Source organism: Grammomys surdaster, unplaced genomic scaffold (assembly GCF_004785775.1).
Source record: "Grammomys surdaster isolate TR1022 unplaced genomic scaffold, NIH_TR_1.0 331, whole genome shotgun sequence".
NCBI lineage: Eukaryota > Metazoa > Chordata > Mammalia > Rodentia > Muridae > Grammomys > Grammomys surdaster.
In genome coordinates, this window is record NW_021604750.1 from 252,051 (window position 1) to 265,362 (window position 13,312).

Below are 13,312 nucleotides of genomic sequence, written 5' to 3' on the forward strand. Positions count from 1 at the left end.
TTTCCCATTCTCTATTTTTTTCCTTTCTTATTTTTATTGGATATTTTCTTTATTTACATTTCAAATGTTATCCCCTTTCCCAGTCAACCCCCCCAAATCCCCTATCCCATTGCTCCTCCCCATGCTTCTATGAGGGTGTTCCCCCACCCAGCCACTCCCACCTTCCTGCCCTGGCATCCCCCTACACTGGGGCATCAAGCCTTCACAGGACCTTTACTCCCATTGATGCCTGAAAGGCTACATATATGGCTGGAACCATGGATTTCTCCATGTGTACTACATTGGTTGGTGGTTTAGTCCCTGGGAGCTCCGAGGAATCTGGAGGATTGATATTGTTGTTCTTCTTATGGGTTTGCAAACCCCTTCAGCTCCTTCAGTCCTTTTCTAACTCCTCCATTGGGGACCACCCCGTGCTCAGTCCAATGGTCAGCTTCGAGCATCCACCTCTGTATTTGTCAGGCTCTGGCAGAGCCTCTCAGCAGACAGCTATATAAAACTTCTGTCAGCATGCACTTCTTGGCATCCACAATAGCATCCGGATTTGGTGACTGTATATGGGATGGATCCCTAGGTGCGGCAGTGTCTGGATGGCTTTTCCATCAATCTCTGCTCCACACTTTGTCTCCGTATTTGCTCCTGTGAGTATTTTGTTTCCACTTCTAAGAAGGACTGAAACACCCACACTTTGGTCTTCCTTATTCTTGAGTTTCATGTGGTCTGTGAATTGTATATTGGTTATTCAGACCTTTTGGGCTAATATCCACTTATCAGTGAGTACATACCGTGTGTGTTCTTTTGTGATTGGGTTACTTCACTCAGGATGATATTTTCTAGTCCCATCCATTTGCCTGCGAATTTCATGAAGTCATTGTTTTTAATAGCTGAGTAGTACTCCATTGTGTAAATGTACCACATTTTCTGTATTTATTCCTCTGTTGAAGGACAACATCTGGGTTCTTTCCAGTTTCTGGCTATTATAAATAGGTTGCTATGAACGTAGTGCAGCATGTGTCCTTGTTATATGTTGGAGCATCTTTTGGGTGTATGCCCAGGAGTGGTATAGCTGGGTCCTCAGATAATACTATGTCCAGTTTTCTGAGGATCCACCAGACTGATTTCTAGAGTGGTTGTACCAGCTTGCAATCCCACCAACAGTGGAGGAGTATTCTTTCTCCATATCCTTGCCGACATCTGCTGTAACCTGAGTTTTTGATCTTAGCTATTCTGACTTGTGTGAGGTAGACTCTCAGGGTTGTTTTGATTTGCATTTTCCCTGATGACTGATATTCTTCCGTTGAAAATTCTTTGTTTAGCGCTGTACTCCATTTTTAAAAATAGGGTTATTTGATTTTCTGGTGTCTTAACTTCTTTAGTTCTTTGTATATATTGGATATTAGCCCTCTATCAGATGAAGGATTGGTAAAGGTCTTTCCCCAATCTGTTGGTTGCTCTTTTGTCTTATTGACAATGTCCTTTGCCTTACAGAAGCTTTCCAATTTTATGTGGTCCCATTTGTCAATTCTTCATCTTAGAGCATAAGTCATTGGTGTTCTGTTCAGGAAATTTTCCCCTGTGCCCATGTGTTCCAGACTCTTCCTCACTTTTTCCTCTATTAGTTTCAGTGCATCTGTTTTTACGTGAAGGTCCTTGATCCACTTAGACTTGAGCTTTTACAAGGAGATAAGAATGGATTGATTTGCATTCTTCTACATGCTGACCTCCAGTTGAACCAGCACCATTTGTTGAAAATGCTGTCCTTTTTCCACTGTTTTAGCTCCTTTGTCAAAGATCAAGTGACCATAGGTATGTGGGTTCATTTCTGGGTCTTCAATTCTATTCCACTGATATTCCTGCTTGGCTCTGTACTAGTACATACAGTTTTTATCACTATTTCTCTATAATAGGTCGGGGATGGTGATTGCCTCAAAGTTCTTTTATTGTTGAGAATAGTTTTTGCTATCCTTTTTTTTTTATTCCAAATCAATTTGCAAATTGCTTTTTCTAACACTATGAAGAATTGAGGTGGAGTTTTGATGGAGGTTGTATTGAATCTGTAGATTGCTTTCAGCAAGATTGCAATTTTTACTATGTTAATCCTGCCAATCCATGAGCACTGGAGCTCTTTCCATCTTCTGAGTTCTTTCTTGATTTTTTTCATTAGAGATTTGAAGTTCTTGTCATATAGATCTTTTACTTGCTTGGTTAGAGTCATACTAAGGTATTTCATATTATTTGTGACTATTGTGAAGGGTATCCTTTCCCTAATTTCTTTCTCAGCCCCTTTATCATTTGAGTATTAGAAGGCTACTGATTTGTTTGAGTTAATTTTATAACCAGCCACTTTTGCTGAAGTTGTTTATCAGGTTTAGGAGTTCTCTGGTGGAAGTTTTGGGGTCACTTAAGTATACTATCACATCATCTGCAAATAGTGATATTTTGACTTCTTCTTTGCCAATTTGTATCCCTTTGACCTCCTTTTGTTGTCTAATTGCTCTGGCTAAGACTTCCAGTACTATATTGAATAGGTAGGGGGAGAGTGGGCAACCTTGTCTAGTCCCTGATCTTAGTGGGATTGCTTCAAGTTTCTCTCCATTTAGCTTGATGTTGGCTACTGGTTTGCTGTAAATTGCTTTTACTATGTTTAGGTGTGGGCCTTGAAGTCCTGATCTTTCCAAGACTTTTATCATGAAGGGATGTTGAATTTTGTCAAGTGCTTTTTCAGTATCTAGTGAAATGATCATGTGTTTTTTTTCTTTTAGTTTGTTTATATAGTGGATTATGTTGATGGAGTTTCAAATATTGAACCATTCCTGCATTCCTGGGATAAAACCTACTTGATCATGATGGATGATTGTTTCGATGCGTTCTTGGATTCGGTTTGCTAGAATTTTGTTGAGTATTTTTGCATCAATATTCACAAGGGAAATTGGTCTGAAGTTCTCTTTCTGTGTTGGGTCTTTGTGTGGTTTAGGTATGAGCATAATTGTGGCTTCATAGAAGGAGTTGGCTTGTGCTTCTTCTGTTTCTATTTTGTGGAACAATTTGAAGAGAATTGGTATTAGGTCTTCTTTGAAGGTCTGATAGAATTCTGCACTAAAGCAATCTGGTCCTGGGCTTTTTTTGGTGAGGAGACTTTTAATGACTGCTGCCATTTTTTTCGGGGTTATGAGACTGTTTAGATGGTTTATCTGATCCTGATTTAACTTTGGTACCTGGTATCTGTGTAGAAAATTGTCCATTTCATCCAAATTTTCCAGTTTTGTTTAGTATAGGCTTTTGTAGTAGAATCTGATGATTTTTTAAAAATTTACTCAGTTTCTTTTGTTATATCTCCCTTTTCAGTTCTGATTTTATTAATTTGGACACTGTCTCTTGCTAATGGTTTATCTATCTTGTTGATTTTCTCAAAGAACCTGCTCCTGGTTTTATTGATACTTTGTATAGTTCTTTTTTGCTTCTACTTGGTTGACTTCAGCCCTGAGTTTGAGTATTTCCTGTTGTCTACTCCTCTTGTGTGTGTTTGCTTCTTTTTATTCCAGAACTTTCAGGTATGCTGTTAAGCTGCTTGTGTATGCTCTCTCCAGTTTCTTTTTGTAAGCACTTAGAGCTATGAGTTTTCCTCTTGGCACTGCTTTCATTGTGTCCCATAAGTTTTGGTATGATATGCCTTAATTTTCATTGAATTATAACAAGTCTTTAATTTCGTTTTCTATTTTTTTCTTGACAAAGTTATCTTTGAGTAGTGTGTTGTTTAGCTTCCATGTGTATATGGGCTTTTTATTGTTTTTTTTTTTTGTTGTTGTTGTTATTGAATACCATCCTTAGTCCGTGGTGATCTGATAGGATGCATGGATTATTTCTATTTTCTTATATATGTTGAGGCCTGTTTTGTGACCAAGTATATGGTGAATTTTTGAGAAGGTACCATAAGGTGCTGAGAAGAAGGTATATTCTTTTGTTTTAGGATGAAATGTTCTATAGATACTGTTGCAGGTAGTATTTAAAAATCAGCACCAGGTCCAGGCTGTTCCCAGACAGCCACCATTTTCCCAAGGCTCAGGCTATCTAGGAACACCAGCCCTGGCACCTATGAGATGCCAGCATGGGGTATGGCTCTGTCAATCCACCACATTGTCTCTACAAAGCTCGATTGAACCCCAGACAATACACACCATGACCTTGGTACCTGGTAGAATGAAGACACTTAAAGCTTAAAGGTTATCCAATATTTATATATTTGGAAATGCTCAATTAACAAGATCCCCACACAATTAGAATTGTAAACCCAATTATCTAACCTTGATATTAATAACTACCTCTGCTAGAGGCACTCAGACATCTGCCAACATCTTCTCTCGTCCCCCTCTCTCTCCTATGTCTTCTCCCCTTCCTCTCCTTCTCTCCTCCTGACTCCTCACTCTGCCTACCTCACATACTGCCCAGTCACCCAGCTTTATACAAATGTAGTGGGAATATATCCTGCTACAAGATATCTATTAAATCCATTTGGTTCATAACTTCTTTTAGTTTTACTGTGTCTCTGTTTACTTTCTGTTTCCATGATCTGTCCATTGCTGAGAGTGGTGTGTTGAAATTTCCCACTATTATTGTGTGAGGTACAATGTGTGCTTTGAGCTTTTAGTAAGGTTTCTTTTATGAATGTGGGTACCCTTGCATTTGGGGCATAGATGTTCAGAATAGAGAGTTCATCTTGGTAGATTTTTCCTTTGATGAATATGAAATGTCCTTCCTTATCTTTTTTGATAACTTTTGGTTGAAAGTCGATTTTATTCACTATTAGAATGGACACTCCAACTTGTTTCTTGGACCATTTGCTTGGAAAATTGTTTTCCATCCTTTTACTCTGAGGTAGTGTCTATCTTTGTCACTGAGGTGGGTTTCCTGATGCAACAATATGCTGAATCTTGTTTCTGTATCCATTCTGTTAAGTCTGTCTTTTTATTGGAGGAATTGAGTCCATTGATGTTAAGAGATATTAAGGAAAAGTGATTGTTGCTTCCTGTTATTTTTGTTGTTAGAGGTGGAATTATGTTTGTATGGCTATGTTCTTTTCTGTTTGTTGAAAGAAGATTACTTTCTTGCTTTTTCTTGAGTGTAGTTTCCCTCCTTGTGTTGGAGTTTTCCCTCTATTATCTTTTGTAGGGCTGGATTTGTGAAAAGATATTGTGTAAATTTGGTTTTGTCATGGAATATATTGGCTTTTTCCATCTATGGTAATTGAGAGTTTTTCTGGGTATAGTAGCCTGGGCTGGCATTTGTGTTCTCTTAGGGTCTGTGTGACATCTGCCCAGGATTTTCTAGCTTTCATAGTCTGTTGAGAAGCCTGGTGAAATTCTGATGTCTGCCTTCTTCTTCTTGTTTACCTGTATTCTCCTCTATTTCTTTTAGAGTGTTATTTATGTCCTTCTTAAAGTCTTATATCATCATCATGAGTAGTGATTTTAAATCTGAATCTTGCTTTTCCAGTGTGATGGGGGTATTCTAGACTTGCTATGGTTGGAGAATTAGGTTCTGATGATGCCAAGTGCCCTTTGTTGCTGATTGCTTATGTTCTTGCTCTTGCCTTTCAACATCTGGTTATCTCTAGTGCTACCTGCACTCACTGCCTCTGACTGGAGCCTGTCTTTCTTGTTATCTTGGTTTTGTCTGAACTCCTCAAAGTCTAGCTTTCCCTGTGATCCCTTGATTCTAGGATCCTGTGATCCTGAGATCCTTGGTGTAAGAACTCCTGGAAGTCAGGCTGCCTCTAGGATCCTGAAATCCTGATGTGACCAATTTCCTGAGATCCAGTGATCCTATGATCCTATGTTCCTGAGTGTGTTAGAGCTCCTGGGAGTCCAGCCCCCTCTGGGTTTTGCGGGATTGGGTGCAGAGCTGATGCTCAAGATCTGTTCAGTGCTCGGGCACAGACCAGAAGGAACCAGTGCCCCTGGCCAAGAGTGAGTGCCTGGGTCACTGTGGATCCCACTTACTCCCTGTTTGGGGTGGGTGTTGCTGCCTCCTTGCCTAAGATCCTGGGGGTTGGGGGGTGGGTTAGAGCTCCTGGGAGTTCAGCCTCCTCTGGTTTTTGTGGGATTGGGTGCAGAACTGATGCTCAAGATCTGTTCAGTGCTCGGGCACAGACCCTTGTTAATTTTTATAGAATAGTTTTTCTGAACCTTTAGAAGGAGGCAGGAATCAGGATAATTTCTGTACCTTATGTTGTTTCCTTATGGATATAAAAATAAGGGCACTTATTTCCTTTTATGTACGTGTTACCTGGTACTGCTCTCCGCTTTGTTGCCCTTAGCCATTCTCATCTTCCAAGTGCAGTCTTTGCGGAGTTAGTCATAGTTTCCAGTGCTGCTTCTAAGTGACCAGTGGATGTCTAGAAGTGAAGGGTTACTTCTGTCAGCTTCCCTGGCCTCTTTCCCAAGGATATGGGTACATACAGGACTTTAGATTGTTGATGGTTTGTTCATTAATTATCAGTGGGTTTTTTTCAGAATTTTTTGTTATTGGATATTTTATTTATTTACAATGCAGATATCATCTCCTTTCCCCACTTTCCCTTCCTAGAACTCCCTATCCTATACCCCCTCTTCCTTCATGCTTTTATACCATTTTGATTGCATGCATGTGTTAAGGTCAGTTCTAGTTTGAGGGTCTAGCAATACAATAGATGCAAACAGTCGAGTAACAAGCAATACAATAAACACAAATAGTCAAAGAAAAAGCAAGGCATTAAACCCAATTCCGTGAACATTCCCATGATCACTGTTTCTAAAGGCTTATCAGGATGACCAAATATCTTAGCCTGTTTCCCTATCCTAGCCCAAGGTCATTTTCATGTCTGAAGCCTACTTCCTTGTTCTAGCCTAATATTTAGATTCCTTCTTGAGATTACTTTGTTGTAGCCTACGATTTAGATTCCTACCTGAAATTACTTCTTTGTTCTAGTCTAATGTCAGACTCCAGCTTGAAGCCTACTTCCTTGTCCTTGGCCCATGTCAGCTTCTTGGTAAGCAGCCCCAAAGGCTCTCCACCTCTCCTCCTTTTTTATTTCATTAACAAGACTGAACCTGACTTAGGTTGTTCTGACAACAATGCCTTCCTTACCTGTCATGGAATATGCATTATCAAAAGCAATGCACCTCTTTCTTAGGTTGGTAAGGCTCTGTGCAGAATCTTACCCAGCCTTTGCTTGCTAGCCTGTTAATTTAATAACTCTGTCTGAGAGTCCATTTTCAGGTTCAAGCCATGTACTTTGGCTGCCAACATGTTGATATTGTTAAAGATAAGCTTTAACATGATGGGCAGGAATAAAAGTATTCCCAGGACAAAAAGGGCTCTCTTGATCAAGCTATATATGCCATTCCTGAGGTTTGACCAAAATGGAAATACTGACCTGCATAATTTTATTGGCATTGTCTGCAACATCAAAAGTCAACAGAACAGCATTCTTTAAATTCATAATCTCACTATGCAAAGTTAACACATCCAGAGAGTTGTTAGGATTATGCCAAATATTCTACAGATTTCTTTAAACTTTTTTTCTAATTATAATGACAATCATTGTGAATTTCAAAAGTAACACTACTCCAATGATATTTGTCATGACACTTGGGATGGCTCCTAACTCTTAACCCTGAACCTCCTTCAGATAATTTGAATGGGTTATAGAGCATCATTTGTTGTTCCAGATACCTATATAAATTCTTTTGTATACTCAAATACATTAGTAACATTTTTTTTTTTTTGCTAGATGGTTAACAAAAATAGTTGTGTTAACTTCTTGTGTCAATGCTATTGCAGAAGCAATGGTGCTAGCAATTAATGGAATTAAAGCTGTTATACCAGCAATAATCAAGCCTGCTACCCTCTTGCTTCTGCTTAAAGCCTAACTCACTTCTTCCAGCACTTTCAAGCTTTTTTCAGAGAATCAAGGTTTTCTAATACTCAGGGCAGTGAGATGAAAGCTGGTTGATAGACCCCTGTAACAGACATGCCAGGTTTCAACACACTAACATAATTGGAAATTATACAGTCAATGCAACTTACAATAAATAGTGTAGAAGAGACAAATCCAATTTTAGCTTGACAATTAAAAGAGCCTTAAAACACGCACAAACCCTTGTTTGAAATGCAGATCCTGTCCCAACTTTATCTCTTGCTATAGTAACATCATAGTGAGGTACAGGTAACTTCCAAATATGTCTCTGACAAAGTCCAGATCGAGTCTTCCAAAAGTAGACTGTTATTTCCCATATTGGATTGATTTCTAGACCAGTACATGATTGAGTCCTAATAGCTGATCACCTTTAAGAAAAATACAAGAGATGTTATAATTTCTCTTTTTGGTTCTCTATCCCACAAGGTCTAAAAACTTGAGTCAAGGCAGCTTGTCCCATCTGGGATATAGTCAAGCAAAGGTGGGTCAGGTGGGTCCAATACAGCTTCCCAGTCACCCTTGTCAGGGCACTCAGCAAGCTCACAGATTGCCATCATTCTTTGTCTTAGCAACAGTATGTCTCACCACTCTTTTTAAAGTTCCATGGGCCTCTTCCACAATACCTTGTCCTTGAGGATTATACAAAATCACCGTAATAAATTGTTGACAGAAAGTCTCAACTGCTCAACTACAATTGCCAGACCCATTATCTGTTTTTTTTTATTGGATATTTTATTTATTTACCTTTCAATGTTACCTCTTCTCCCATTCTCCCCCCCCCACCCCGTATCCCATCCCCACTCTTCCTATTTCTATGAGGGTGTGCTCCCACCATCCTCCCATTCCCTCCTCCCTGCTCTCAAATTCCCCAACACTAGGGAATCCAAACTTTCGGGGACCAAGGCCTTCCACTTCCATATCAGTGGGTTTTTGTTTTTTTATTTATGAATCAAATTTTACTTCTTTTTTTTTACAGTCCAATCATTACCGTCTTCTAGTCCACTCTCTGACAGTTTCTCATCCCATTCTTCCTTCCCTGTCTCCAATAGGATGTCTCCCCCCAAACCATACCTTCCCCCTTCCCTGGGACCTCAAGTCTCTCAAGGGTTAGGTGCTTCTTCTCTTACTGAGGCCAGAACAGGCAGTCCTGTGTTGTATATGCTAGCCTTGGACCGACCAGCTCGTGTATGCTGCCTGTTTGGTGGCTCAGTGTCTGAGAGATCTTGGGGTTCCAGATTAATTGAGACTGCTGGTCTTCCTTTGGGGTCGCTCTCCTCCTCAGCTTCTTTCAGCCTTTCCCTAATTCAACCACAAGGGTCCCTGGCTTCTGTCAATTGATTGGGTGTAAGTATCTGCATCTAGTTCTTTCAAGTGCTTGTTGGGCCTCTCGGAGGGCTGCCATGCTAGGCCCCTGTCTGTAAGCACACCATAGCATCAATAATAGTGTCAGGCCTTGGAGCCTCCCCTTGAAATGGATCCAAATTTGGTCTGTCACTGGACCTCCTTTCCCTCAATCTCTTCTCCATTTTTGTCCCTGCAGTTCTTATAGACAGAGACAATTCTGGGTTAGAGTTTTAGACTGTGGGATTGCAACATCATCCATCCACTTGATGCCCTGTCTTTCTAGCGGAGGTGGACTCTACAAGTTTCCTCTCCCCACTGTTGGGCATTTCATCTAAGGTTCCCACTCTGAGTCCTGAGAGTCTCTCACCTCCCAGGTCTCTGGTAAATTCTAGAGGTTCCCCCCACTTCCTAACTCCCAAGGTTACATATTCCCATTCATTCTGCTGGCCCTCAGGACTTCACTCCTGTTTTCCCCCACCACAATACCTGATCATATTCCCCTGTTCCCCTCCCTGTCCCTTCTCCCACCTAAGTCCCTCCTTCCTTCTGTCCCCCATTATTACTTTCTTCTCCCTCCCAAGTGGGATTAAGGCATCCTCACGTGGGCACTTTGGCTTGTTAACCTTCTTGACTTCTGAGGATTGTATCCTGGGTATCCTGTACTTTTTTGACTAATATCCAATTATTATTATTATTTATTATTATTATTTTTGGGTTTTCAAGACAAGTTTTCTCTGTGTAGCCCGGCTGTCCTGGAACTCACTCTGTAGACCAGGCTGGCCTTGAACTCAGAAATCCTGCCTCAGCCTCCCAAGTGCTGGGATTAAAGGCGTGTGCCACCACTCCCCGGCCTAATATCCAATTATTAGTGAGTACATACCATGCATGTCCTTTTGGGTCTGAATTACCTCATTGAAGATGATATGATCTAGTTCCATCCATTTGCCTGCAAAACTCACGATGTCCTCGTTTTTCATAGCTGAGTAGTATTCCATTGTGTAAATGAACCACATTTTTTGTATCCATTTTTCAGTTGAGGGACATCTGGATTGTTTCCAGCTTCTGGCTATTATAAATAAGGTGCCCCTGAAGCATGGTGGGGTATCTTCTAGGTATATGCCCAAGAGTGGTATAGCTGGGTCTTCAGGTAAATCTATTTCCAATTTTCTGAGGAACCACCAGATTGATTTCTAGAGTGGATATTCCAGTTTACAATCCCACCAGCAATGGAGGAGTGTTCCTTTTTCTCTATATCCTCAACAACATGTGCTGTCACCTGAGTTTTTGATCTTAGCCATTCTTATTGGTGTAAGGTGGAATTTCAGGGTCATTTTGATTTGAATTTCCCTGATCACTAAGGACTTTGAATATTTCTTTAGGTGCTTCTGGTCTATTTGAGATTCCTCTGTAGTGAATTCTCTGTTTAGCTCTGTACCCCATTTTTTGATTGGGTCGTTTCATTTTTTTGGAGGCTAGCTTCTTTAGTTCTTTATATATTTTGGATATTAGCCCTCTATATGATGTGGGGTTAGTGAAGATCTTTCCCAATCTGTATGTTGCTGATTTATCCCATTGATTATGTCCTTTGCCTTACAGTAGTAGCTTTTCAGTTTCTTGAGGTCCCATTCAATTCTTGATCTTAGGGCCTGAGCCATTGGAGTTCTGTTTAGGAAATTTCTCCCCACCCCCTTTGCCAATGAGTTTGAGGCTCTTTCCCACTTTCTCTTCTATTAGATAGATTTAGTTTATCTGGTGTTATGTTGAGGTCCTTGGTACACTTGGACTTGAGCTTTGTGCCAGGTGACAAATATGGATTTATTTTTATTTTTCTACATACAGACTGCCATTTAGACCAGCACCATTTATTGAATATGTTTAATTTTTTTCATTATATATTTTTGGCTTCTTTGTCAAAGATCAAGTGTCTATAAGTATATGGTTTTATTTCTATGTCTTCAATTCTATTCCATTGGTCAACCTGTCTGTCTCTGTACCAATACCATGCAGTTTTTATCACTATTGCTCTATAGTATAGCTTGAGGTCAGGGATGGTGATTTCCCCAGAAGTTCTTTTTTTTTTTTTTAAATAATTTATTTATTTATTTATTTATTTTTGAACATGAAATGCTTTTTTATAGCATGTTTTACAAGGGGAGGGGGTAAGAGGGGCCAGGTGGTGGAAAAAAATATGGAATGCTTCACGAATTTGCGTGTCATCCTTGCGCAGGGGCCATGCTAATCTTCTCTGTATCGTTCCAATTTTAGTATATGTGCTGCCGAAGCGAGCACCAGAAGTTCTTTTATTGTTAAGAATTGCTTTTGCTCTTCTGGGTTTTTTGCTTTTCCATGTCTTTGAAGAATTGTGTTGGAATTTTGATGGGTATTTCATTGAATCTGTAGATTGCTTTTGGTAGGATGGCCATTTTTTACTGTTAATTCTACCAATCCACGAACATGGGAGATCTCTCCATTTTCTGAGGTTTTCTTTAATTTCTTTCTTGAGAGATTTGAATTTCTTGCCATACAGATCTTTCACTTGTTTGGTTAGAGTTACCCCAAGATATTTTATATTATTTGTAACTATTTTGAAGGATGTTGTTTCCCTAATTTCTTTCTCAGCCGATTTATTATTTTTATAAAGGAAGGCTACTGATTTGTTTGAGTTAATTTTATATTTAGCCAGTTTGCTGAAGTTGTTTATCAGCTATAGAAATTCTAAGGTAGAATTTTTGGGGTCACTTAAGTATACTATCATATCATCTGCAAATAGTGATAGCTTGACTTCTTCTTTGCCAATTTGCATCCCTTTGATCTCCTTTTGTTGTCTTATTGTTCTGGCTAGAACTTTGAGTACTATATTGAATAGATATGGGGAGAGTGGGCGTCCTTGTCTTGTCCTGGATTTTAGTGGGATTGCTTCAAGTATCTTTCCATTTAATTTGATATTCGCTGTTGGTTTGTTGTATATTGCTCTTACTATGTTTAGGTATGGGCCTTGAATTCCTGATCTCTCCAAAACTTACCATGAAGGGGTGTTGTATTTTGTCAGATGCTTTTTCGGCAGTTAATGAAACGGTTGGTTTTACTATTTACTTGCTATCTATATCTATGTGAAGGTTCAGAGGTATTCAAACACTATGATTTTACTGTAGCCATACCTGGGTTCTAAATTGCTAATTGTATCATAACAAAGTTTTTTTTTTTCTTTAAAAATCACTTCTGCAGAGGAAAAGGAATTGGTGTATAGAACACCCATCCTTTCTAGAAGACAAGTCACAGCAGTTGAAAAGGGCAAGTTTCAAGACAGTGGAAGTATCTGACTCTCTCTCTAAAGCATGGCTAAAGTGTGGAGAAGGATTTCAGGACACCTCTGAGACCCTGGTAAGAGAACTATAAAACTGTTTGTCATGAATGTAGAAGGTCCTGAATATCTAGCCTATTGTAGCTAATATCTTTGTAATTCTCTTATTTTTCAAAGCACTACTTTTCTTTTTCATGCTTTGAAATCCTTTAATTATTTTGCCAAGTTAGTGTTTCCTTCCTTATTCTCTGTAGAAGTTATGCACATTAAGAATCTATCAGATATGAAATTATTGAGCATACTACTCCTTATAAAGAGTGTACTTATGAAATGTGTGTATATTCAGAATCTCTTGTCAGTCCAGTTCCATTAGCTTTTATATATATTGTAAATTATAAAGGAATGCTCTTATAAACTAATGATGCTACGGTTGAAGGTAGTGAGGAGTGGTAATTATATATGTGAGAAGTCATTGACATTGACTATTATGTGAAATGTTTCAACAGTTCAGGTTAGAGACCTGAAAAATAGGAAAACAAATTTGTGTTTGTCTCTAAGGACTACATGTTTTGGGACTACTCATTTGGTGAATATTTAAAAAAATGCAGAGGACTATATCAAGGAGGGTATAATTTAATACTGAATATTTTATAAGATAGTATTGATGATGTTTAGCCTTTTCCACATGAGTCATTTAAGTTAAATTATTTTTATTA

The 13,312-nt window shown here is 39.2% G+C and overlaps 1 protein-coding gene and 1 non-coding gene across 2 annotated transcripts in view; one reads left to right on the forward strand and one right to left on the reverse strand.

Moving 5' to 3' along the window:
* Spidr (scaffold protein involved in DNA repair) overlaps nt 1–13,312 on the forward strand; it is a 270,432-nt gene that overhangs the window by 13,564 nt on the left and 243,556 nt on the right. Inside the window, exon 2 of the mRNA XM_028778256.1 lies at nt 12,521–12,676. Coding sequence (XP_028634089.1) covers nt 12,521–12,676 — 156 coding nt within the window. The remainder of the gene's footprint in view (nt 1–12,520; nt 12,677–13,312) is intronic.
* LOC114630188 lies at nt 11,478–11,584 on the reverse strand. The gene has a single exon (XR_003712782.1). It is a non-coding gene; the product is annotated as a U6 spliceosomal RNA (small nuclear RNA).